Source organism: Trachurus japonicus, chromosome 10 (assembly GCF_045865225.1).
Source record: "Trachurus japonicus isolate A0001 chromosome 10, Traja_1.0".
In the NCBI taxonomy this organism is placed as follows: domain Eukaryota; kingdom Metazoa; phylum Chordata; class Actinopteri; order Carangiformes; family Carangidae; genus Trachurus; species Trachurus japonicus.
Genome location: NC_140916.1, coordinates 16113808 through 16139720, shown reverse-complemented (window position 1 = coordinate 16139720; position 25913 = coordinate 16113808). Strand labels below are relative to the sequence as shown.

The window sequence follows — 25913 nt, the reverse complement described above, 5'->3', positions numbered from 1 at the left end:
GGTCTACAGTTTATGTTACCAGTAAGTTATTTTAACAAAAAGAGTCAGAATATGAACAAAAAAATCCAGAAATAATATCATCATATAAAGATTATAAATTAATTTACATTTGATCGAGTGAAATAAGGGCAAAAATGAGCAGGGGATCAAATACTTATTCTCCCCACTGTACACCTTGGCATGTGCAAACCTCTAACAGGAAGCAGACCGTCTGTTCTGATTAGTTACAAAAAATACTGCAAACAAGGAACGTTAGAGAGTTTCAGTGTTAAAATGCATATAATTTAACTCCACAACAGCTGTTAGCAAAGGCCACTGTGTAGGTAACATGTTTGTTTCACTATCTGCGTCATTTTCACCTCTGTAGTCGAGGCCGGTGACTGTTGCCAAAAGTTTTGCTTGATGCTTGAACAAGTTTTGCTTGTTGTTGTTGCAGACAAAACAGAAAAGAGTGTGGACAAAGCATCTTTTGCTTTCAAAGGCCTGCATCCGTTTTATACCTCATAAAACCTTGCACAACCTTCTTTAAATGCTTTTAAATCTGCTTTGTCTACACTACATTTGCTTTATCGACGTTTTCTACATCTTTTTTCGATAGAACAATACATCACATTGTGTCATAACTGGAGCTTTCAGTCAGATGTCAGGATGAAACAACAATACATGTTTAAGATTATTTGAATAAACGTTCACACTCAAACCAAATTGACGCTCAGTTCAGTGAACTGTTCCTCTATTATGAATCAAATGAGACAAAACAATTTGTTTGAAATCAGACGAACCGAAACTGAATAAGAGTTACCACCTGCTGCAGTGTGTTATCATCACCAATTGTCAAAATGCATCACTGTCCTCTGCTTTTAATAGGAGTCTGTGACACGTAAGCCTGCTGATTATGATGATAGATGTGATTTATGGAGTAATGTAATGTATGTAAATGCGCCAATAAAAAGATGAGGGACTAAACCTTATGTTTACTTACGTCCAAGAGTCAGTGGGAGCAGGTCTTGGCTGAGTAACAGTGTTGCTAATCTGGATCTAGATGGGAGTTGAATGTGAGGACACACAGCTGCAGCATAGCCTCGTCTGTACTGAGATCAGGCTTTGGCCACCTCGGCCGCCTCATGTGCCTCTCTCTCTCTCTCTCTCCCTCCCTCCCTCTCTCTCTGTGATTACAGACTGTTGTCACTCGTCCCACTGCCTGATCTGAGCCGCCAGACATTTGTGCTGCTTCATGTGCTTCATGGAAAAACAGGAACAATTGGTGCTCGATGTCAGATGCGCTGGATTAGTGTGTTAAAATGATTACCCAGGGTTGTAATATTGTTTTTTCTTATCAGGATTACGCAATTATTATTTCCTATAACAAGTTAATGAGTGATGTAGTATGGGACAGTCAAAGGGGAAAATGTTAAGATAAAAAAGTGCATCCCTCCCTTGTCCTCCATGTTTGTCTCTCCTTTTTCCACCTTTTCTTTCTGATGAAGATATTTGTTGATGCAACAGAAATGAGACGTTTATACTGGTTTTGCCGGTACACAACGTCTCTTTCTCTTCTGTCCTTCAACTGCTTCTCTGCTATCAGACTCCAAGTTTTCCTTGGCTCTGTTTGAGGTGTTTGGACTCTACCATTTATTATAAACAGACATGCGTTTGCAAAGCCTTTGTGATCATCCCAGATTCACAGGCTCTCATATCTCCATGCGCCCTTTGTCCATCTGGCTGTGGAAAACCTGTAGATGAGTTCACAATTAAACAGTTGTCGCTGGAATGTTTTGTCAGGGCGCTGATGTCTTTTTGGAGCTGTAAATCCCCATGCCATCTCCTGTCTGTCGAATTTATAGACCCCAATCAGCCGTGGATTAAATGCTGGTCAAAAACAATAAGCTCCAGCTGAGCACAGAGCAGAGATGTGCCATGCTGGAATCCAATTATGAGCGTCATTGCTTCATCAATCTGTCCGCAGCTGAAAAGGGAACCAGTCATGGGGACAAAACCCTGAACTGGAGCTCGCAGCAGATCTGCATGGAGAGCATTATTCTCAGGGAAATGAGCTCTGCGGCTCTCTGGGGTCTGTTTCGGACACTGGGAGCGGGGGCTCGCTTTGTTTCTGTGTGATATGCAGTGTTTAAAGGATTAAACTGTGGGTGTGGAGTTGCCGTGAGCATTTGGTTGGCTCTGTAGCACAGTCTGCAGCTTCTCTGTTCAAAGTGCACAGGGACAAAAAAAAAAAAAGGACAGTCTTGTTATTCCCAGGCGAACAGGAAAAGGTTCCAGTAAAAAGTGCGTGGCCAAACCTCAGTGAATTCCTGATGAAGGAAAGAATGCAGCGAGAGAAGCCACGCTCTCGTCCTTTATAGATATTTTTTCATAACCACAGAAACCCTCTGGTGCACTCTTGGCTTGCTCAGCTTTCTCATTCAACTTGCACAGCTCTGGCAGAGTCAGACTCATAAAAATCCCTTGATATCTTTGGGATAGAGGTGAGCAGTAGCAACATGCTTTAATAACAGCTGAACACATGCACTGATAATTTAGCCTTTAATCTGTTTGCTGGAGTGAGAGTGAGAGGGTGTGTCTGTCTGAAAGAGCCGGCCTTGTAACTCTGTAGTCACAAACAAGTTGTATAGGATATTGCCTATAAAGAGTCTGACAGTGATTATGTACAATGCTGTTGTTTTGCATTGCAGAGCACGTGCTACCAAATTAATAATGCATGTAACTAAGGATTTACAGCTGCAGATAAGGACAGCGTGAGGAGATCTGGTGGCCTGCAACCTCAAAGCTTTGTTTGTCACTAAAGATGCAAATCTAATGTGTTAATTAAATATGATATAATACAATTAAAAACATATACATAAACATATAAATCAAATAAACTGTGATATGAGATCCCATTGTCCTGCCAGGAGCCGTTTAGTTCCACCAGCTGTTTGTAAAAAATCTTGGCTTTGTCATCACTGAATTAAAACAGGATGCACCACACACACACACGCACACACACGCACACACACACACACACACACACACACACACACACACACACACACACACACACACACACACTGACTGAATATTTACTCCCTCTAACTGTAGGCCTAGTGTAGCTAAGTGACGTGACTGATAAGACCCACATTATGAACTAAAGTTTAAACTAATCTGATTTAAAACAAATTGCTGTTCAAGACTGATGTAGCCTAAGATTAATTTAATTAGGCCTACACTGTATAAAAATATATCTCAGATTTACAAAACATTGTGCCAATGATAGATAAATTCAATTAGCCTACAGTAGATATGTGAAAGCTATATTTATGTATGTGGAGACACAAATGGAACAAAATGATACTTTAATTTGCAAAAGTTATAGGCCTACAGTATCTGCAGCGGTTTACAATATCCATTGTTCTTGGAGCGTTACATGTTTCCTAGCAACCAACCAACACATTGCTCAAGTAAGGAGATTTATTTAATGGCACAACCTAATTGCTAACATCTAGCGCTAATCTCTAGCATTCCTGAAGTAATGTCATTTTTCTGGTATCACTTAAACCAGCCATTATCCAAATATTAAATCCACAGTAAAGTGTCTGTCCTTGAATTTCTATCAGTTATTTGGCAGCTTCCTCTCATCGCTGTGTGGAAAGTTAAAAAAAAAAAAAAAAGTTTTTTTTTTTACAAGGATAACTTCATATCTCAAAGTTGATTTTTTAATTGTATTCAGGGGCTAAAGTAAACGATTTTCTCACACACACACACACACACACACACACACACACACACACACACACACACACACATGCGCGCACACAGACACACAAAGGAACTGTGGCCACTATCAAGGGGTTTTTCCGTTACCTGGCAACCGTGTTGTTCCTGTGGGCGGGGCTTCATTTCCCTGAGCAAAGAACTGTGGTGATAACATTCCGGAACATTCCTGAACATTCCATTCAGGCTCCTTCAGCCTTGATCCTGTGTGGAGCCGATACCAGGGGAAAGTTAGGAAACCCCATCATAATCAATATGCTATATAGGGGCTGATAAAACAGCTGCATTAAGAGATATTATGTGATATTTTCTATATTGACAACATGAAAAGGATGACTTGACATCTTCTAGTTCTCTGTTTTGGTTGCTCATGGCCTACAGAGCTATTCTCATCAGCTATAGGCCTACACACACACAATCATCCTAGCATCAAATAGCAAACAAAGCTAACTAGATTATGAACACAAGCTAAATGGACAGATATATTTCTCAGGAGACCACACTAATTAGAGTGGATTGAGTTACATTCATCAGGGGGTAGAAAATAAACTTGGATTGGATGCTATTCCATCACTGTGAGTTAACACCTGTTGCAAGCACACTGGTTAAGACCCACTGTAGCCACCCAACTCTTGTCCAGTGGAGTTTCGGGTGGACCAGGTGCAATAAGCCATTACATTTTGCATATCACCACGTAATATCATTTTAAGAGGCCACAAAATTTCATTGAATTTGGCCTCAAATGACTTGATTTTACTTAAAGGTTAATGAAATTGATCCACTTTTTGATGAGGTATAATCAAGTCTCGATGACGTTCCACATATTCCACTTTGAGAGCCAAAGGCGGACCTGAGCAGTACATGTATGAATCATTTTCAACAAGTCTGGTCATAAACATTTTGAAACATATTATAGATGTTTATCTATAAAATAATAATTATAGATATAAACTTGGTTTGCATACGTGATTACAGTGTGGAGAAGTTGTGTTGAATTACATTGTCATGTTTCAAGGACATCTGTGGTCAAAGTTGAATAAATGTAAGAGCTGTGACAAATGTTGAGTTTTCCGAGTGGGCAGACAACTCCTGCAAACTTTTCAGTGCTACAAACATTTAAAAAGGGAGCCACATAGTTAAAGGGTCAAACAAAGATATGCAGGTGGTAAGGATATTTTTAGAAGCAAACGCATCAATGAAACTCATCTGTCTATGTGAACGAATGAGAGACCCACACAGACGAGTGTCAGTGGGAATGTTCGCTCTGAGGCTGTAAATATTTGGGTCTGTTTACCGAGTCCTTTACAGCAGATTTGTTCCTCCACTCAAATGACCTCGGTGCTTTTTGTCTCAGAAACGCCTTCAGGAAGTCTGATCTGGCTCATGTGGTTGGATAGTTTTTTAGTCACCCGTGCTGTGTTTCTATCACAGCTTCTTTTGATGATTTCTAGATATTCAAACCATATTGCATATTGCTGTGATGGAGGCTTTGCTGCGATGAGACCTGTCATTCTACTTGAGGCTCACATGTTTGCATTTTTCCACAACGTATCACAGCTGCACGGGAGTTTTGCCTCCAGACACTTTTTTTTTTTTTACTACTGATCACAGATGGCGACGCAAATCTGTATCATCTCTGGTCTCACCAAACAACTCATATATCACAAGTTTTCTAGCATTCCTGGAGTAATTTCTTCTCTCTGGTATCATTTAACCAGCCGTTACTCAAATATCAAACCCACACTTTGGTGTCTGGTCTTGAATTTCTATCAAGTATTTTGGCATTGACCTCCTCATCATACAAGGAGATTGTGTGGAAAGTATGTTTTCATGAGGAACCAAGGACATAAAATGATTTTGTTTTCACTCATTTCCCTGTTGGACACCATTGTTTCCCAGGGTCAAGGTCGCGATTAATGTAACAAGAATAATATTCATGATAAAAAGCAAAACTAAAAACAAACATTAAGAGTTCGGGATCATAGGGTTTGATTCTGCCTCTAATAATAAGAAAGTATATGCCAATTTTTATTTTGCCTTTTGGGGCCATAATCCCTGTTTTAACTATGAATCACATGATTAAGCAAACAGATGCCCTTCGTATTTTCCGTATATCCAAGCCAAGGTGATCTTTTAAGGTTGTTATGGGAGGCAAGAGCTACAGAATACCATTTGGGCCCATTTGTAATCTCAGCAGCAGACTCCTTTCTACAGTACACCCTGCCCAGACTGGTTAAAGATATGAGGACGCACACACTCCTCCTCTCTCCTGATGGATTTCATAGCAGTCAGTCAGTTTGCATTCCTTAGTTCTGTTTTTGCTAACTGTGTTTTTCTTTTTTTTCCTCCTTTTCCTCTTACAGTTCATGCAGCCAAAACTGAAATGACATCATGCCGGGAGGAAGCCGGGCTGAATACGTACCCACAAGGCCCTGCAGGAGAACCAGGGACCAAAGGCAGGAGAGGTATCTACTCAACAGGAGGATGAGATATTTATCGGAGGGGGAAAATCTGATGTCTGAAAAGGCCATTTCTGGGACAGAGGAACAAATGTGGAAAATATCTGTTCTGTTTTGACCTGGTGATGAGGAGAGACAGAGGACAGACAGATGAAATGGGAGGGCTTTGATGAGAAGGGACAAAGTAAAGAAGCTATAAATATATCCAGATAGAAAAAAAGGGGGACATAAAACACTGAGGCACAAGCTGGAGGAGAAAGGGGACATTCTTGGTGTTCACAGTCCTGCTCTTTAAAGAACTTCACTCTTAAAGGCTCCGGTTTCTGCGGCTTTTAGTGATGAGACAATCTCACTGACAGTGAGTTAGGAGCTGCAGGATTGTTATAAAAGGTTTATTCTCCTGTTTTAAGGCTTTGAGGCCAATTATCAGATTAAAGAGTCAGGAGAAAACCCAGTGATCCTGTTAATAAATCCCCGTTTGCTTGGAGAAACTGACATGGAGCCGTTGTAGCTTGTCAGCTGAACAGTAACACAAGGTATAATACCCTGGCCCACCATGTTGGCAATGTAATGGGCAGAAGGGACCATGACTCCGTTAATGTGAAACTTATTTAACTCTGTCTAATTTGCACAAAAGGAAACATACGAGGGATAAAACCCTGTTTGTACAATGAGCCTCGTACAGCAGGCTTTGACTTGTGCTCGGTGCCACAGCAACATTTCCATGGAAATTTAAGGTATGCCTGCCTCACACAGACCCAGCGTGAACTCACTCATCTGGAATCCGCCACACTGCTTTCCTGCAGGCCGAGCGGCCGAGGCAGACAGCTACCAGCCATACGACATATTAGGGAATCCTGTACAAACACTGAACAAGTATTAGAAACGTCAAACACGAGATGGCCGGTGACCTGCTGCCTTTGATTTTCAGTTTCCTTCATTTGTTTTCTTCTCTTGCTCTATAAACAGTGACAGTCTAATAACTCACTTCCCTGAAAAGTGGTCAGGTGTTAATGAACGCGACGGCCGTGTCTCCAGATGGGAGAAAGAGACGAGAGGGTCCTGGTGCCACTCGTTTTGTTTTCTTAAATGAATCATCTTGGAAAGTGTGAGCGTGTGTGTAGGTCACTGGGGGCTGGCGGGTCGGGGGTTAAGTAGGAAGGTCAATGACCTTCGGGACCTTAGTTTGAAAGAGAAAAATATGAAGTTGAGGAAATACGCTCCGTTCACTCTGGGAAATATCTTTGATCTCTAGTTAATAAATTCATTCCCAGAGCTGCTTCAACATGCTTCATCTTTTTATATTTCTCCAATAATGTCTGGCCAGTTATTAAAAATAAAACAGAGTAAAATGGTTTAGTCCGTAGGGAGACTTCTGCAGCAGCCCAACATCTCCCGACCTTTTATCTTGTGACAGCTTGAGATGAAGCATAATCTACTCGTGCAGCTCTTATCACAGGTTGTGGCCTCAGTGTGCACATCAGTTGTGAGTGCAGTGCTTTAACCATCCTTCTGTGATTATTTCAGTTGGCCCGGAGAGGTGAAAGCATCCAGTAAATCACAAGACGAAAAGTAATAGTTATCAGCTGTACAAAAAACCTAACTCTATGAAGCAGAATTATTTTTCATGAATAAGTTATGACCTCTGAGGTTTGCACGTCTGCGTCGGGAGCTGCTGCTGCTGCTGCTGCTGCTGCTGCCAGTAAGTTGAATGTAAAAAGAGGTGTTGCCAAGATAAACATTCACTTAAGAATCTACATTTTTAGCGAAGTTAGCGATGTGGCTCTGTGGATATCAGCTGGTCGGTCCACCACTTTGATCCAGGTTGAAAAATCTCTGCAACTATTGAGTGGATTACCATTAAATTTTCTACTGTCAGTTTCCCCAGAGGATGAACACCATTGACTTTGGTGAAATTTGGCTCTGACTTTAGTCCGACAGCAGGTCAGTTTGTCCAGTGCTTTGACTTGGCAACGGCTAAACACCTGCTAAGCCAACATTAAAGCAGAAGTAAGCGATCCGGTGGTTTTGGCTAACTTCCTGTCAGCCGATGGAGTTAGCGGTCCCCGCCCTCGTCCCTACGTCACCACATTCACGCGCATCCCTTGGCTGCACACACAGAGAGGACTGCCCCTTTATGCCGCTCTCTCTCCTCATTAGATAAAGGTTGTAGGATACAAGGAAAGTTTTCTCCTCGGCTTACAGCAGAGCAGAGTGACTGACAGACCCGTGTTTCAGACCAAACACTCTATGTAAGTGATTGCTGTCTGAAGCTATAACTATTTAAGACTTATATTAACACAAATATTCCGCTTACTTCTGCTTTAACATTTCCACTGACTCAAACGGCCTGTACCCGTACATGCAATATTCATAAAGTCTGAAAAGTAGGCTAGTAGCCATTTAATAACAGCTTTAACATCCTCATGCTGTGAACTCTAAGTTTTTGTGTAATCTCCGGAGAGCTGCTATATTAGTACACACCACATGAACACGTCTGTCCTGTCCATGAACCAGAAGGCTTGCTCGGTTGACCAGATGCTGAACAGCCAAAGGGTGACCAATAAAACCAGTGTCCCACCTGGTGTCCATGTACGGATGAGCAGCGTTTGTGACGTGGCGCGCGTGGTCTGCAGTGGGAAAGAATTACACCATCAAACAGAGGCAGCAGTGTGTCGGTGTCACGGGGTCGATCCCGAGTCCAGGAATTTTGTTTCATCTGGAGTTGACGTGTCGTCCCAAATGCCAAAGAAATGGCAGTTCATGTATGGACTGTGTGTGGGTCTGCATGAGTCCTGAGATTGAGACCGTCTGCGACTGCGTGTTTATTTAAATTTTTCCACAAAACTGCTTCTGAACTCCAGCCCGTTGTGACCTCGGACATGAACAAGTGAATGAACACCGTCAAAGAAAACAAATGGTTTTTGGAAATGATAGATATACTACCAACAGCTGTTTTTTCACTATTTTAGGCAGGTTTTTTCCTTTAAGCTGCAGATGCCTCCTCTGAAAACTGAGACATGAATCAACCTTGAAACACGTGTTAGACAAGGAGCCGCTAATCTACCGTACAACAGACAGGAGGCAGGTGGGGCACTGGAACATGAAACGTATGACTGTTATATTACCATGCACTTAAGTTCATACAGGTTGACAAATTGGGGAAAATGTCTTGGAAAGTTTCCAGCAGCTTTGATTCAGTTTGCCAAAACACTGGCCTTAAATGAACAGCGCAACTTTTTTTGAGAACTTTTTTAAGAAATAAAAACACGTTTTATTTTCTTTCTTGAGAGTTAGACTTTATTATGCTAAAAAATAGCTACAGAACTATTTTTAACAATGGAAATATGTTTCTTTGCTAACTTGCCAAGAGTTAGGCAAGAAGATTGAAACTGCTGTCATGTTTCAGTTAATATGAAGCTATGGAGCCGACGGCTGGTTAACTGAAAACACAGGGAAATAAGAGTGCATGCATACCAGCCCCTTGAAAGTTCAGTAATTAATACATCTGGTTTGTTTAATTTGTTCAAACATACATATAATTTGCGGTTTTGTGTAAGAACATTTATTGGTCAGGTGCCATCACCTTTAAGTTGTTTAACTGTAATATGATCCTTTTTGCCCTAGTTTTTCTGTGCTGACTGAATAAAGACATATCCATAGGTATCTGTATGGGGTTGCTTTCAGACTGGTTTTGTTACCTTTGGACAGAGTCTTGTGAGCTCTTTTCTTCTGCTTCCTAGCTAAGTAACTGCTGGCTCTATAGCTACATAGTTACTGTCATGAGATGTATTAATCTTCTCGTCGAACTCCTGCCAAGAAAGCAAATAAGCATATATCCCCAAATGCTGATTTATTCTTTTAATATGTGTGAATAATTCAGGAGACGACGGTATATCTTCTGTCCTGCATATATACTTTACAGTGCTGGAAAGGGACAAAAGCAGAACCTTTTGTGCGGAAGAGTGAAGGGAGAAGTGGAAAGAGAGGAATCCACAGAGAAACGGAGGCCAAGCTGCTTCATGCCAACACACAGGAAATGTCTTGTGCTCACTCTCTATAGCGCAGAGACAGGCAGTGATACAATTATCACTCGCAGCATGCTTACAGAGTTACAGGTTTACACCTCTCTGGCCCTCTGCCTGCTACCTTCCTTCCCATCCACAATGATTCCCCTCTGTATTTCTGAGGGAATATACATTACACTTAATCTGTCAACACTACTCCATTCACGGCGCTGGAGCAGCACAAGGGGAGATTTTATTACAGAAGAGCGGGTTTTGGTAGGTGTCCCCTCTGGGGTGACATTTGTTCTGAGGACAACAGTGCTCACACTGTGCCGACAGCCTGACCTGTGTCCTTGTTGGGAGATTCCTCAGCATTCCTGAAAGCACTGTCGCTGTGACTGGGAGCTCTGTTTCGGCACCCCTGCAGCTGGAAACAAACCACATGGGAGCATCAGTGCACGGCTTCCCCAAATTCCACAGGTTCACAGAGATCCTGAAAGAGGGATGAAAAACCTCACGGAGATCAAGGTCAAGCAGCAGAGGACGAGGGAAACTGTGCAGCCAACAAGCCCCAACAGCTGATCTGCCTGCCAGCTAAGGGTTGGTTGTCATTTGTATCTGTTATAACTATTGGCACACATGGTAATTGGAATGTGCTATTGCCAGAAACAAGACTTTTCTTGCTTGGGTGTAACCTTAGGCTACCTTTGTTCGTGCCAGATGCCTGATATGATGAATCTAAACGCTTACCATTTGTAACTGAGAGGGGAAAGCAGTTAAATGCCGTGTTTCGTTGTGCCGTTAAATTTTCATGCCATAACAGAGCCAAATTCAAAATGTTACAGTGGCTCAGGACTCAATTTGCAGAATATGACAGTATAATGCTTTAAACATGGATAAGTGGGATACTTTTCTATGAAAAACAAATTTTCTTGCAGCCTTGAATTTAGTTTTTGACTGAAAAGTTTTGCAATAAAACTCAAATGTGGTATTTCCTGAGTTGGTTGTCAGAGACATTACCAATTCAAACTGAATGAATCACAGTGAATTAATCATTTAAGATGTAAAAACCAGTGGTGTAAACAATCCCACTAGCTTGTTTCTTTTATATTTCACATGTAATGCATTGCAAACATTGGGAATCCATTAATAATTGTCACTGCATTTCGCAGTCAAGTCATTGTGAATAAATGGTTTCTCCTCCAGATCATTTTCAATATATAAATGAACCAACATTATTAGAGTTTTAGCTACTGACATTCCCATCAGCTTATTTTCATATATTATGCTAAACTACAACATATTGTTCCTGCAAAACATATTAGGATTGTTTTTGTGAGGTTGTTTTGTGCACCCAATACCTAAGTGTCTGATGAAATACCAAAAACTGACATTCCCACAAGCCTAACCTTTGTGTGTTTAAGCTAATTTCACACATTAACATACTACGGCATTGTCGTGTTGTTTGTATTAGCACGTTTAATATCAATGTTGTGAACATGTTAGCTTGTTAGTCATTTCTAACCATGATTAAGCACATGACATCCCCACCGGCCTCACTGGTACTTTGTTTTTAGTCCTAATTTTCATACATTAGCGTGATAAAATATCTGGTGATATCTTTTCTTTTTTTTTTAACCATTATCATCATTATCATTATCATTATCAACATGTTGGCATTGTTTTTCTGAGCTTGAACTTTCTACGTTCTCCCAAACATCAACTGTACTTCATGTTTAAAGGGGACATATTATGGAAATATCACTTTTTGAAGAATTTAGGATTTAGGTATTTGGCTTGCCTTCATGCCACCACAGACATTTCATTCAGACACCTGGGAACTATCTTAACTTGTAGAAAAGGGCCATATCCCTTTTCCTCTGCTTTGCTAACCCTCCTCTTGGCCATGTGCATTTGTTTTCAACGAAGCCAGCGAGAAATCAACCAAATCATTAGAGCGGTAGATAACGTTATTTATCATATACAATGTTACAATGTCTATATTTGTGTAGTCTTATCTGTCATAAAAAAGAGATTACAGGTTACAGGGCGCATTTGTGTTGCGGTGCCGCAGAGACGAGTGCTGGGACACCGCCGGGTCGGAGGCTCTGATCTTACAAGGTTGGTTTTCAGACAAGAGACGCTTGGTGGAAGGCAGAGAGCCTCCATTCTCCCTGGAACAAGTTACAAGTCATTTATTAATATTTAACCATCATTAGTGCTAGAGTTTTTTACTTAAAGAAACGCAGAGAAGTTTGCTTTTGGTTATAAAAGAGTCTCATATTAATGTGGATGAATCTACGTTACCCACTTGTTAATGGGTCCATTTTCGATAAATATATCGTTTTGTCTTTATAGTTATTTTGATATTATTATTTAGTGGTCGACTCACCCAGCATTTCCTGGTTTCGGTTTCCCAGACGCTGCAGCGGGTCATGGGAATAATGCCCCCGATTGCTAGTTGGCAACTTGGCATCGTTTATGATCGGAACTATATCTGATTGTCTTCGAACCACCAACTTTCGTTCTTGATCAATGAAAACATTCTTGGCAAATGTTTTCGCTTTCGTCTGTCTTGCGCCGGTCCAACAATTTCACCGTGCGTGCAGAGGCTCATGGGAAATGTAGTGTGAAAACACTTCACTTTCCGAAAGCACCTCGTTGTCCCTTTAAGGTACAAAATGTAGCAGAGTTCAATAATCCTACATATTCTCTTTAATGCCAATTGTGTTTTACTTCAAAATATTAGCAAGCTGAAGCAAAGTTAAAGCAGAAGTAAGCGATCCGGTCGTTTTGACTAGAGCACTGGAAAAGAGAGTAACGACACGCATTGGTTCAATGGAAGCGCCTCCTGATGGCGGAATATGGGTATTGCAAAAGCGCCCAAGAAATGACATCTCTGCATTGTTGGTGAATGAGCAAGTGTGGTATTTTCAATGATTTAAGGACATTTATAGATCACCCACGTTAATAGCATCATTGAGGACCCTTTACAGATAAAACATTAACACATAGGCGAGTAAAAAAAAAAGAAAAAAAAAGTTGTCTACATTAATGTTTCAATCTACATTTTGTAATAAACAAATTATAAGTATAATTTGATATGACCAAGACACCTAAAAACAAAAACACGGCCGTTTTCATCAATCTACAAGCAAGTGGGCAACACACATACATTGGAGTGAATTAGTTTTCTGGGCGCTTTTGCAATACCCATATCCTGCCACTCGGGGCGCAAAACCCCTTACCACGGGAGTCAATGGTGGTGTCGTTACTCTCTTTTCCAGTGCTCTAGTTTTGGCTAACGTCTTGTCAGCCGATGGAGTTAGCAGTCCCCGCCCTCGTCACCACATTCACGCGCATCCCTTGGCTGCACACAGAGAGAGGACCGCCCCTTTATGCCGTTCTCTCTCCTCATTGGATAAAGGTTGTAGGATACAAGGAAAGTTTTCTCCTCGGCTTACAGCAGAGCAGAGTGACTGACAGACCCGTGTTTCAGACCAAACGCTCTAGATAAGTGATTGCCGTCAGAAGATATAACTATTTAAGACTTATATTAACACAAATATTCTGTTTACTTTTGCTTTATGGGTAAAAATCCTGCATATTCTCTTCAATGCCAATTGTGTTTTACTTCAAAATATTAGCAAGCTGAAGCAAAATAGTGAACTTCAACCAGTAAAATCTATCGTATATTGCTGCTGTTGCCCAACAGAGCCACTTTCTGGATTACTACCTTAGATTATCAATTCTGATAAATGTCTGTTTTATCAATATCAGAAATGCAGCTAAAGTGTGAGAATAAACTGGTGGGACAGGCTAATACACTGGAGGCCCAACACCGATGTCCCCTCTCAGCAGCCAGGCAGGCAGGGAGGGAGGGAGGGGCGGGGGAGGGGGCGGGGCGTCGGAGAGAGGCAGCGCGCGGCTCTGTGCAGACAGGAGACGCTTCAGATGTGGCGCTGTGTCCGGGCTGGGCGGGTTTCACAGGACGGTCCGGACAGTCAGCATCTGGAGCTTTATGTGCACACGCTGTTAAAGAGCTGGCGGGCTGCTTTTTTCCTTTTTCTTTTCTTTCAAATAACCTCTGACTGCAGGGCAAAGAGACGGAGAGGAGGGACGAAGTACCTGCCTGTCCCCGGAGATGATGATGAGGAAAACCTGGGAAGTGATCCTGAAGGAGTCGTCTGATGGGGAGGGAGACTTGACCGGGGTGTAAACACGGATCATCGATCTCTAATCAGGAGGTAATATATTAGAGTTTTAATTGTGGACATGCTTGTCTTTACTCTGATGCCCACGTTTGATCCATTAGCTATTACCTATAGATGACTGTTTTCATAGCCAGGTGTAAGATGATGTGTCAGTCCAGACGATTTGGCGAAATGATGGTTAGAAATGAAGGAAATACAGTCCCTGAACAGCTTGGTTCAGGGACTCCTCCACTTCAGAAACAATTTCTCTTTGACATCTGTAAAAAGATTTATTTGACAACGTTTTTTCCCCCCACAAAGTTGCATCCTAAAGTTAGTGCTGCAGTCTAAGAAAAAACAAAACACAGCTGTCCCTCCCTTCACCTCGCCTCCAGTTATCTGTTGTTGTGACTTTTTGCACATGCATGTCCTCTGGATCATTTTCCTGTGGTTTTAATCACAGCAAGCCTCTGAAAACCCTGAGGAAAAGCTGTGGTTTTCTGGTTTAGAGCCAGAAAATTCAGCTTAAAAAGCATTTAGTGTTTGTTCAAACACCCATAGAGGCCCTAGAAAACACAGTGATTGCAGGGTTTAACATCCCAGACTCACTTTGGTTACATCTCTCCCACCACAGCCTGGTTAACAGCAGCTGATATTGTCCCACTTTCCTTTCCTTTTTTCTTTTTTTATTGTTTTAAACTGCAGGAGCTTTCCACTCCTTCACCAAGCCAATTTACCACTTGAGATCTTCTGTGGCTGGTGTGAATTGTCTGCCACAGCTGTCATGTATCCAACATGTCAACATAGGAGGGAGTTTTTTACTTTCCCTCCCTCACGCTCCCTACAGAAGCTGCTCTTTGTAACTCTACCTCCTGTGTAGTGTTATATGAGACGGCACATAGGTGTGTGGACAGGCCCCACCCTGTCTTTTGTTGGGTATAATCCTCTATTTTGCCGCCGTGCCTTGACTTGTTTTTTTTTTCTACTTCTTCTTTTCACTTTTCACACACCTGCTCTCTTCATGCCATGAGTGCCTCTGGGTCCACAGCCTGTAGAGGGGATCAAGTATCTCCTTGTAGCTGCTAATCTGCCCCTGAAAATCCACACGTACAATGTGAAGTAGTTAATGTTTGATGGAAAACAACTTCTTACCTCTGAGCTTTGACAAATATTTGACAGGAGAGTTTTTATTGAACCCTACCGGCCCCTTGTTCACTTTTTCATTTGTATAATGTAGAGTTTCTCTCTTTTTTTTTAGTGTTTCAGGTGATCACAAACTGCATTTCTGGTCCTTGTTGACATTGAGCTGTGGCTTTTTGTACCAAACAGATGTTTAAAAAGGTTGTTTGTTTCCGTGAGGCGGAAATCCTATTTTCCTGGTAATCTATATTACAAGAGGTTCATTGTTGCCGTGCCACACCAGAGGGAAACTCAGGCCTGCGTTGCAACATTAGGTTTTGCAAGCTGCTGACCTCACTTGCATAGGCGCTGTGATTTACAATCAACAATAAACTGTGAGCGAGTCCAGATTTACAAAGGATTAAAGTTTGTGTGCCTGTCAGCAGACGGCTTGTTTGGGAAAGTTTTCCACTGTTGATTTCTCTAAAAACCCGTAGGATTTCATGTTCGTCTCTCGGGGATAAGTTGTTGAGCTGTTTCTCGTTCGTGTGCGTGCGTGTGATTGTTTTCTGTGTCGTTGCAGTGTTTCCGTCACCGACCATGTTGACGCCACGTGAGAGCTCCCTCCTGACTCACCTGCTCTTCCTGCCCCTCGCCTTGTCCTCCCTGCACCCCCAAGCCCCTTCCCCTCCCCACCCGCCCGTGGCCCACGTCCCCACGCTGGTGCCTCACACGCCGACGCCTCTCACCCGCTCCCACTTCAGCGCTCACACGCAGCTGGACCTCACCACCCACTGCAACTCCAGCTGCTTCCACCGAGCGGAGCGGGACGACCGGCGGCTGACCGAGAAGCTGGCCTTCGAGACGCTGTACGCCGACGGCTCGCGCACCCTCACCACCGTGGACGTGGAGGGCGAGGACGAGTTCGTGAGCGACCATCAGCATCTCTTCGCTCACCCGCCTCCCTCCAGGAGAGCGAAGCGCGTGAGGCGGCAGATCTACGGGGCGGACGGACGCTTCAACATCCAGGGGGACGACTTCCTGCTGGACTACCCCTTCTCCACGGCCGTGCGCATCTCCACCGGCTGCACCGGCGTCCTCGTGTCCCAGCAGCACGTCCTCACGGCGGCCCACTGCGTGCACGACGGGAAGGACTACGTGAAGGGGGCGAGGAAGCTCAGGGTGGGCTTCCTGATCCCCCCGAGCATCAACGGCACCAAAGGCGGCCTCGGCTCCGCCAAGAAGCCTCTGGTGCGCTGGGTGCGGGTGAAGCGGACCCGTGTGCCGAAGGGCTGGATCCAGGGCCCGCAGGACGTCAGCATGGACTTCGACTACGCCCTGCTGGAGCTGCGTTGGCCGCACCGCCGCCCCTTCATGCGCCTCTCCGTGGCCCCCTCCTCCGACGACCTGGCAGGGAAGCGCATCCACTTCTCCGGCTTCGACAGCGACAGACCCGGGGAGCTGGTTTACAGGTTTTGTCCCGTGGAGGAAGAGTCCAGCGACCTGATCTACCAGCACTGTGACGCGCGGCCGGGGGCGAGCGGCTCTGGGGTTTACGGAAGAGTCTGGGACAACGGTTTGGAGCGCTGGGAGAGGAAGGTCATCGGTATTTTCTCCGGACACCAGTGGCTGGAGATCGACGGGGAGAACAGGGATTACAATGTGGCCGTGCGCATCACTCCTCTGAAGTTTGCTCAGATCTGTTACTGGGTGCACGGCAACCGACTGGACTGCGTCCAAGACTGAGAGGGATACGAGCAAAGAAAGAAAGAAAGAACACAAGAGGGTGAAATGTCATCAAACTGGATTAAATCCACACAAAAAAATATCAACCTAGACCAGTAAAGCAGACCTAGTTTCCCTTCACTGAGTTACGTCTCTCCTGTGTTTAATTAGCTGCCTGTAATTTCTGAGCCTATTAAACTATCTGCCTGTGAGATCATCACCACGGCATCTTTTAATACGTTTCTGCCCACAGTCAGTGTTTCCACAGCATTAACAGAAACCACTTTTTACAAGAGAGAGAGAGAAAACACTTTTCCTTCTGTGTCAGTAACAGCACATTATTTCATACTGTGGATGATGGTAATCTACTGAGGACCGTGTTTCTTGTTTTTCACCTTTGCTGTACATTTGTTTTCATTGTTTTTTGGGTGGGGGTTGGTTGATTGGTATGTTGATCAATCTTCAACGATCATTAAGCTTCATCTGCCACGATCTACGTTCTGATAGTTTCACAGCTCTCTAGAGTTGCACAGAGTTAAAAAAAAAAAAACGGACCTACAGAGTCTACAGACGCCACTGACGCCTAACATTTCAGCAGACAGCTTGCTCTTCGCCGTGTGGACCGGAGAGACAGAGTGTTTAATTTTATTCTATTTTTTAAGAAAAATGCTTGATATATTTTAATAAACAGAGATTTATAAGTGCTTGTGTCTGTGTCTGGTTTGAGGAGTTGTGTTGCAGCGACCTCCTGTGGCCATAGTGATACTGCAGCACCAAGAACCTGATGGTGCTTCGCCGTGGCTTTCACTGAATCAGTCGACATTAAATTTATGTGCATAAATTAGTGTGTTTTTACTTAACAATTTGCCAGTGCCTTTACATACTAAGCCTTCTTTGTTTTGTTTGGTACTGTAGGCCATTCATTTAAATGTTTCTATATTAGATTTAGGATGTTTTATTTATACTTTTTCTGATGTTTTCTAAGACCACAAATCAATTAATAGAGTTGCAGCTTTAACTAAATTGGCACCATTTGTGTAGTAAGGTCTGAGCATCATCCTCATAAGGTAACACATTTATATTTAAGTCTGAAATACCAGGAAGTATAAACAGCTTAAATGTTTCTACTGAGCAAAAGTTAAAAATAAAAAAAAAGGAAGAAAGAGCAGAACAAGTCAGTAGTTTAGTGCTTTTTATTAGAGATAAGGAGACGATACAAAACATCCACCATTCAATATCAATCTTAACTCTGACCGCTGGTCTTTCATATACACATCGCTCCCCATCAGACCTTCTTCATAACACCGAAGTTTTTGAAATCTAAGATCCTGGTTTTAACACGTACAAGGAATGTTTGCATGTTGTTTACTACATCAAATGCCATAGTTTTCTGACCCAGAGCTGGAAATAAAAAGGAATCACTCAAGTTTTGTAATTTGCATGTTCAAAAGAAGAAAAAAAAAAACAAATGGAATAACAAAAAGAAAAAATATATATATTTAACCGTGTTCCCCCAGAGAAAAGTTTTGATACATCTTGTGCAATCAAGAGTGAATTAGTTCATACTACACCTAGTCTCAACTACACACACTTACAAAACTTAATTAGAAGTTTGGCAAAAAAAAAAAGAAAAAAAAAAGTAGTTGGAACGATTATTTGTCAGGATTTGATGGTTGGAAAACAAAAGGTTGTTGCCTGTCCCTTTCTCTGTAATTTTTCAAATGGAACCCAGAAAGAAGAAAACCCTGTCCTTAAACATGAACAATATGTGTATTAATCTTTATCATCATCATCCTTCCTCAGTTGTATCTGAATGTTTTTCCTTTGTGTGTGTTTTGTTCATATCCTTTAAGTTGCTTGAACTGGAATGACAGTCTGAATTTGTGGAATTTCTCTTTTTTTTCTCTGTTTTTTTTTTTCACTTTAACTGTCACTTGACCCCAAACCCACCCACAATATCCCACCCCACGAAAGTCCCACAAATGGTGCTGGTTCTGCTTTTGCCCTTCTCCAAACCACACTGGAATGAACAGCTAAACCCAACAGATGTGTCTGAAAGGCCTCGATCGAAGCCATAGAGGAGGAATGGGGGGAAGGGGGGTAATTTATACAGGGGCTCCTTCCAGGCTGACTACTGATGAGCCGCCAAGCTTTTCTGCCAGGGTGTGCCGGTCTTTGAGGTCGTCCAACCCGTTCACCTGCCACTCGTGCTTAATACCTGAGAGAGGGCGACAGAGACAGAAGTCAGAATTAAACAAACTTTGTCAATATAGACATTTAAAAAGGAAAATCCACCCTTTTTATACATAAAAAACAAAAAGGAAGATGCATTTTCCTTATTGAACTCTTAATAAAAAAAGAAAAGAAAATCAGTGCAACAGTAACAGACAGGCCTGTGGCTTCTACCGGGTCAAAATCAACAGGGTGACTATTGTGTAAACATTCAGACTATGGCAATGTTAGTTAAAATTAGATTAAAATATTCTAAACAATTTATAAGAACAGTAAAAACAACAACATCTCTACTTTATCCTTTACAGTGGCAGTAAATAGTGTGTTTGAATCAATTCTTACTGGAAAAGAAACCAAAAAACAAGTGCAGTGTTTAGACTGTCATCATGTGTATGTGTTATGAGAGCAGAGGCTTAATGCTTATGCAAAGTGAAACTCTGGGCGTCAACTTCAAAGCAACTTGTAATGATTATGCAGTTACTATGCAGTAATTTTCTTTCCATCCACTTGGGGGCAGCAGAACAAATTGTTTACACAACACTGACACTTGCCATCCTATTAAATTATTAATGTTGATGTAATAATTTCCCATTTGCACATTCAGCAACATATCAAGTTAATATGAGGCAATTTCTCTGGCCACAAGAAAATTTCAAGTCTCTCAGCTGATAAATAATCAATGACGTTCGTCGGCTGGTTGTTAGAGATTGAACCGAGCATTAGATGGCAGGACATGAAGCCAAAACAATAAAGTTTAGAGTGGATTTTGTGTGTGGGCGCGTCGTATAAGCAATTTCATATTTGACCCAGTGTCAATACAAACATATTGATTAGTGCAGCTTTAACTGCACCTCCTCACCTTCAAATTTCCTCTTGATAGCATCTTTTGAGCTGGCATAGATCATCTTGCTCTTCAAGGGGGCGCTATCTGGAGCCCTGTGAGAGGGAATGAAACAAATATTAAAGCCAAATATTGTCTTAATAAAAAGCCCATAAACACCAGCATGTGCGATAACGTCCGTCCTCACCAGAAGATAAAGACCAGGTCCTCCTTCTTTGTTTCTTTGGTCTCATAGGTTGCGTCGTACAGTGCGTAGCGGCAGTCGTCTGGTGGCAGCATGCTCACAAACTTCTGGTACGGATCCGTGACGGTGGTTCCCAAGTCACCCAGCAGGATCTGTTTGTCCTCATCCAGGACGATGTTCTTGAGGTCTTTGCTCAGACAGAACAGGATGGCCTTCTTCCTCTTCCTCTTCTCATCCTCGTTCGCCTGAGCCTTGCGCACCTTCATGTCATTGAAGACTGCGATAACTTCATCTGTGACTTTCACACCGGAGGCCTGCGGAGAGGAAAGTATGACGATTCAGAGTCAAATGTATTCATCGTTTTCACACGGCAGATGCCATCAATGCAAATATAGGGAGTATACAGCCCATAATAACCCTGGTAATAAAAAACAAATCTATTTAGAGGCTGTAATGATTTTTATTCATCAGGTAAAAGACACATTTCTGTATCTTTTGGATAAAACGTTTGAGATGTAAATGAACACTAATCAAACTAGCTGATTAATTTTGTTACTCATACAGGTAATTACCGTTGTTTTCAGTTCGTCTCAGCATCAAAAAAGAAACAGCTACAGCTTCAAATGTTAATTATGATTTGAATATTAATGTTTGGTCCACAAAAAAAATAAATTGCGATAAACGCCTGTTAAAATCTGTGACCAAAGGAAGGCTTTGTTTTGTGCCAACCAGCACTACTCAGTTTACCATCATGAACCATATCCTCATAGTTGAGAAGCTGCGGAACAAATGTGACATTGTGCTGAAGAAAATAACTAAAACATGAGTTTCATTATCAAAGTGGCTGCAGCATCGTTTTGCCCTGATTAACCAATCTTCACAGGCCTGATGTTAAACTTCACTGTCGTTCATCCAGCCTTTTGAACAGGGCACTTTAAATATAACAAGTTCAGCTTTATGAAATTGTTTTTGTGTATTTACTGACATTGACAACTTCAGAAACCAATAAAGATTACACAATTATTCTAGAAAAAGCTGAAGTATATAAGAATAACAGTCGGCGAGGTTTGTCAAGACGGCACAAGCCACAGTGTTCAGACGAGCCAGGAAGTGATGACTCGAGTACATTAGAGACATCATGGAAATGAAGAAGGGCCTGAGAGGGCGGCATGTGACCATCACACACACACAGAGGCAGGAATGTCTCTATGAGAACAACCGGTACCACGGAAAACATAAAAAAGGTGTGGCTGTGTGAGCTGTGTTGAAGTTGTATAATGCAATCTGAAAATGATCTGACAGCCTCTACTGTTCACCACGAATGAAATCAGCACTGATTATGCAGTCAGCAACAGCCTTTTTAATTCCATTTATTATGTATGAGGTCAGACTGTATGAATACTGAAGGAAAGAAATAAAAATACGTGGCCACACTGCTGCATGTTCAAAGTCTGCAAATCTGAGACTGGGGCAGGACCAGTAGGTATAAAAACATTACGTAAGTTCCCTCTCTCTGCAAGCAGAGGTGGAAGCCATGTATCTCTGCCATAAAGATGACCATGTGGGTGAGGGTGTGGTCATGAATTAAGCGTTTCAGAGCAGGGTTCAGGCTCAGACAATGGGGCTTCTGTTGAAATATAGAATACGAGTCACATCGCCGAGTCACAGCTGCTCCATAAACTCACTCAGTCTGGTCTTCTGACTCTGTTTAAGGCAATCCATCACAGGAAAAATGCAGTCTCACGAGAAGATGGAAGAAAACGCTGCCTACCAGCAATGTGTCAATGGAGAAAAAAAAGGGACAACAATGAAAAGGGAAATAATGGGGCAGGAAAGACGGAAAGGGGACCCAACAGCAACGCAGAATGGGCAGACACAGCATGTTTGCTCAGGGAGTAAAAGGCCTGAGTGAGATAACACTGAATCTTAGATTAATAATTAACCAGCAAACAATCTTAATCACTTCCTTAATCCACCCATCAACAGAATAAGTCTTGCGCCTGGGTATTTTCTATATATTCCTTGCTGTTTTTCAAATTTCACCAAGTTTACAGATACTGTTTCCATGCAAGACGTCACGTGACATTTAACTTATGACGTCGTTCTCCACGATGATGCTGAGAATCATTTTCCTTTACATTTCCCATTTTGTGACATAATTTTTTGCAAATCATGTTGTAACTGTTGAATCAATTAAGTATTTGACATATCCAGTTCATTGCTTCCTCACAATCTTGCATGTCATTGTTTGTATTTTGTTTATTTATAGCTGCATATTATATCACCATGGTGACCACTATGATCTCACTTAATCTAATCTCTACCATGGACACTTTTCTTTGCAGAAACAGAGTTTCATGAGGTTGAATACAAATCTCGTCACAATTAAAATCTTGAAATCTCTCCCACAAAGCAACAGTAAAGATTAGAGGCCTCACGAGCTACTGGTATAATGGCTGATTATACAAAAACAAACAATCAAGGGGCTAATGGATTTATTTAAAAAGAGTTAATTCGTTAATTAAAAACAAAACATTAACAAAACAAAAAAAACAGGATTGACTAGGAAAAGAGGAACCGTGCAGTAGGCGGATTTAGTTGCTGTCAGGTTGTTAACTCTGCAGACTCAGCATTAAAGACAATAGACAACATAGCTGGATCTTTAAAAAAAGAAAAGAAAGAAAAGGCGCAGATAAAAGGCTATAACGCCGATAATGTTAAACAAATAACGCATATTCTGCCATTTCCTTCATCTATATGCGTCACTTGTGCATAATGATCGTGTTTGAATGAACTGAGACATCGGTTAATTTATTCCCTCTTGTTACCGACTATTAGTGTAATGGCGTGACGGGCCTTCAGTGTGTATAAACCTCTGTACAAATTAGATGCGCAACTCAGGAGATGCGCAGCACCGATCACGGAGATCCAGAAACAGAGGCCCGCTAGCTTTATAGCTAACGAGTCCGACACCGCCAAACAGTCCTTACATAATGGTGATTATTCTGTCAATTATTGTTTTATTGTTACATCCGAGTAGATAACATGGCGAACTTCTCACATCACAAGTGACAGTAAATTAAATCCGAGTGCAGATCCATTATAATGTGGCACCAAACAAAAAGGTCTTTGCACCAAATTCAGGGTGGGGCCATGAATGCAGCACACACGCACATGTGTGTGTGCGCTAGCTTGGCTATATAAGGCAAAACTCTCCTAACGGACCGTCCGTCTGTCAATTCACACACATCTACTGTCACAGCGCGTCTGAAAACCCTCGCTGTGCACATTTGGTGTCACTGTGGGGTAAAAGTGACCCGGCACGAAGCACGACATCACCCCCAAAGTCTGAGGGGCCGTTAACAAGGAAGCCGCGTGCAGACAAAGAACCAGGAAATCACAGCTCGCGCCGGCCATAATGGCTGTCATCCTCCTCCTCCTCCGCCTCCTCCTCCTCCTCCTGAGCTCACCGAGCCGCTGCAGCTAGCTGCCCTGTCAGCCTGCCGCCGCTGGCCCCCGGGCGCTGCATCACCTGCCGAGCCGGGGACCAAACCCCACACAATGCGGTGCACACAGCGGCATCGAGCCGGGGGTCCAGACGGCGGCGCAGACCGGGACAGAGACAGAGACAGAGACAGAGACAGGGCCTCGACCGAGCCGCTTCACGTCGGAGGAACACGGACAAATGAAACGAAATGGCGCCAGTTGTTTTGGGGTCGGCAGCCGTTTGTATCTGGGCCTGTGGTCATCATATTGAGGGAGGGGGGGAAACGCAGCAGTGAATGCAAATAAGCTCATTTTAGGTGAATGAGCCCCTGCTGGACCGTGTGTCTGGAGGTACGACCGGCTGCCCGAGCCTCACCGCCCGTTAGCCCCGGTGCTAGCGGCGGCGGCGGCGGCACCGAGCTGCCCGGCTACGTCCGAGGCTAAAACCGTTGTAACCGTTACCGAGAAAGTATCAAACAAAATGACAACGAAGCCCCCCACACGGTGAGATTACATGTCTAACACGCAGGAGAAAACCGCGAGAAGCCACGAAGCGATAGGGAGAAAAGGCGTTAGACCTACCATAGCTGTAGATTAGACTCGTCAGCGTCAGGGTTGAAACTGAATGGACCACGACGATTAACTGTCGGTCGCGCTCACAGACTCGATACGCAACGCGGACGCGCCTGCACGTGCACGAGCGGGAGCGCCCATTTGCAGAGTGCGAGCCTCCGACTGTTGTTTTTAATTTGCTGTTTTTGCTGTCTACGATTGATTAATGTGTTTAATCTGCAGATCTAACCTCATTAGTTGTTTAGCTTCAGTTTTTATGGTTTTAAATACTCACTTAAAACACGTAATACAAATACATTTACTTGGTACATCTCAACATATTATTTCGACCACTTCTTTTAAACGTTATACTTATTTGCGTTTGAGAAGTGTCACACTTTTTTTTTTTTTTTTTTTTTTACTACTTCCTATGTTCAGGTTTTTTTTAAATTTTTTTTAGAGCCATTACTCTTAAAGCCTATTGCGGTTAAATCAAACAAAGTAAACCAGGATCAGAGAGCATTATGGGAATATGTGTTTGTGTAATATTTGACTAAACCTGGTGACATCAGATGCGATTAATGAAATTATTGAGCAGTGCTTTATAGGACTACGAACATTTTGTCTTAGGCCTATTGATTTTCTTTTTTTTTCTCTTTAATTTATCGTAACCTATTTTACAAACAGAACATTTTATTCATCCATCCATTCATTCATTCATTTATATGTTATGTATGTAGGTAATATTGGGGACAGCGTTGTAATTTGAGCACCGGTTTGAATACGTGCTAGTATTCATTATTACACCCGTGGCGTGAGGAGTGATTAATAAGTAAAGCGGCCGTACCGCTGCTGCTGCTTTGACCGACATTCAGCAGCCTGCCCTGCGCAAAGCGGGTTTTCGGATGGGAGGAAGTTCTCCGCCATTCACCCCCCTCCCTCCTCCCCCTCCTCCCTCCCTCCGTGCCGTTTTTGTTGAACTCACTTCCAAATATGGAAGCGAACGGTGAGCGGCGGCGGCGGCGGCGCGCGGCTCGTGCCCGCGCCTCGCTCCCGGCGAAAGGAGGGGTCGGGCCGCGACGCTGATCACCATATAAGGAAACAAGGGACACGAAAATTCGCTATAGCAGATTTTTTGACCGGCAGCGCGTCGAGAGAGGAAAGAGAGAAGAGAGAGAAGACACAGAGAGAGGTCTGTGAAGGATGAGAGGCGGCGGCGGCGGGACCAGGATGGTGACACATCAGGCGGCTGTTTCTTTTCATTCGTCTTTTTTTATTATTCAGCAGAGGCTGACAGAAAGCTATAATACACACGCACCTGACATCTGTCATTCTTACCGAGGCAGA

General features: G+C 42.8%; 2 protein-coding genes and 1 long non-coding RNA gene across 3 annotated transcripts; 2 read left to right on the top strand and 1 right to left on the bottom strand.

Moving 5' to 3' along the window:
- The first annotated feature begins 1657 nt into the window (after positions 1 to 1657).
- On the top strand, positions 1658 to 6397 carry LOC146979619 (uncharacterized). Its single transcript, XR_015036903.1, has 2 exons — positions 1658 to 2483; positions 6132 to 6397. It is a non-coding gene; the product is annotated as an uncharacterized LOC146979619 (long non-coding RNA).
- Positions 6398 to 14320: 7923 nt separating this feature from the next.
- prss23 (serine protease 23) lies at positions 14321 to 17975 on the top strand. The gene is made up of 2 exons (XM_085789575.1): positions 14321 to 14481; positions 16130 to 17975. Exon 2 carries the CDS (start codon positions 16147 to 16149, stop codon positions 17290 to 17292), a length of 1146 nt encoding a protein of 381 aa, XP_085645701.1. The 5' UTR covers positions 14321 to 14481; positions 16130 to 16146; the 3' UTR covers positions 17293 to 17975.
- Positions 17976 to 18449: 474 nt separating this feature from the next.
- On the bottom strand, positions 18450 to 24651 carry cfl1 (cofilin 1). Its single transcript, XM_085789577.1, has 4 exons — positions 24597 to 24651; positions 20532 to 20842; positions 20363 to 20439; positions 18450 to 19489 (listed from the first exon to the last, which is right to left on the bottom strand). The coding sequence occupies exons 1-4, from the start codon at positions 24597 to 24599 to the stop codon at positions 19377 to 19379; spliced, it is 504 nt and encodes a 167-aa protein (XP_085645703.1). The 5' UTR covers positions 24600 to 24651; the 3' UTR covers positions 18450 to 19376.
- Between the last annotated feature and the right edge of the window lie 1262 nt (positions 24652 to 25913).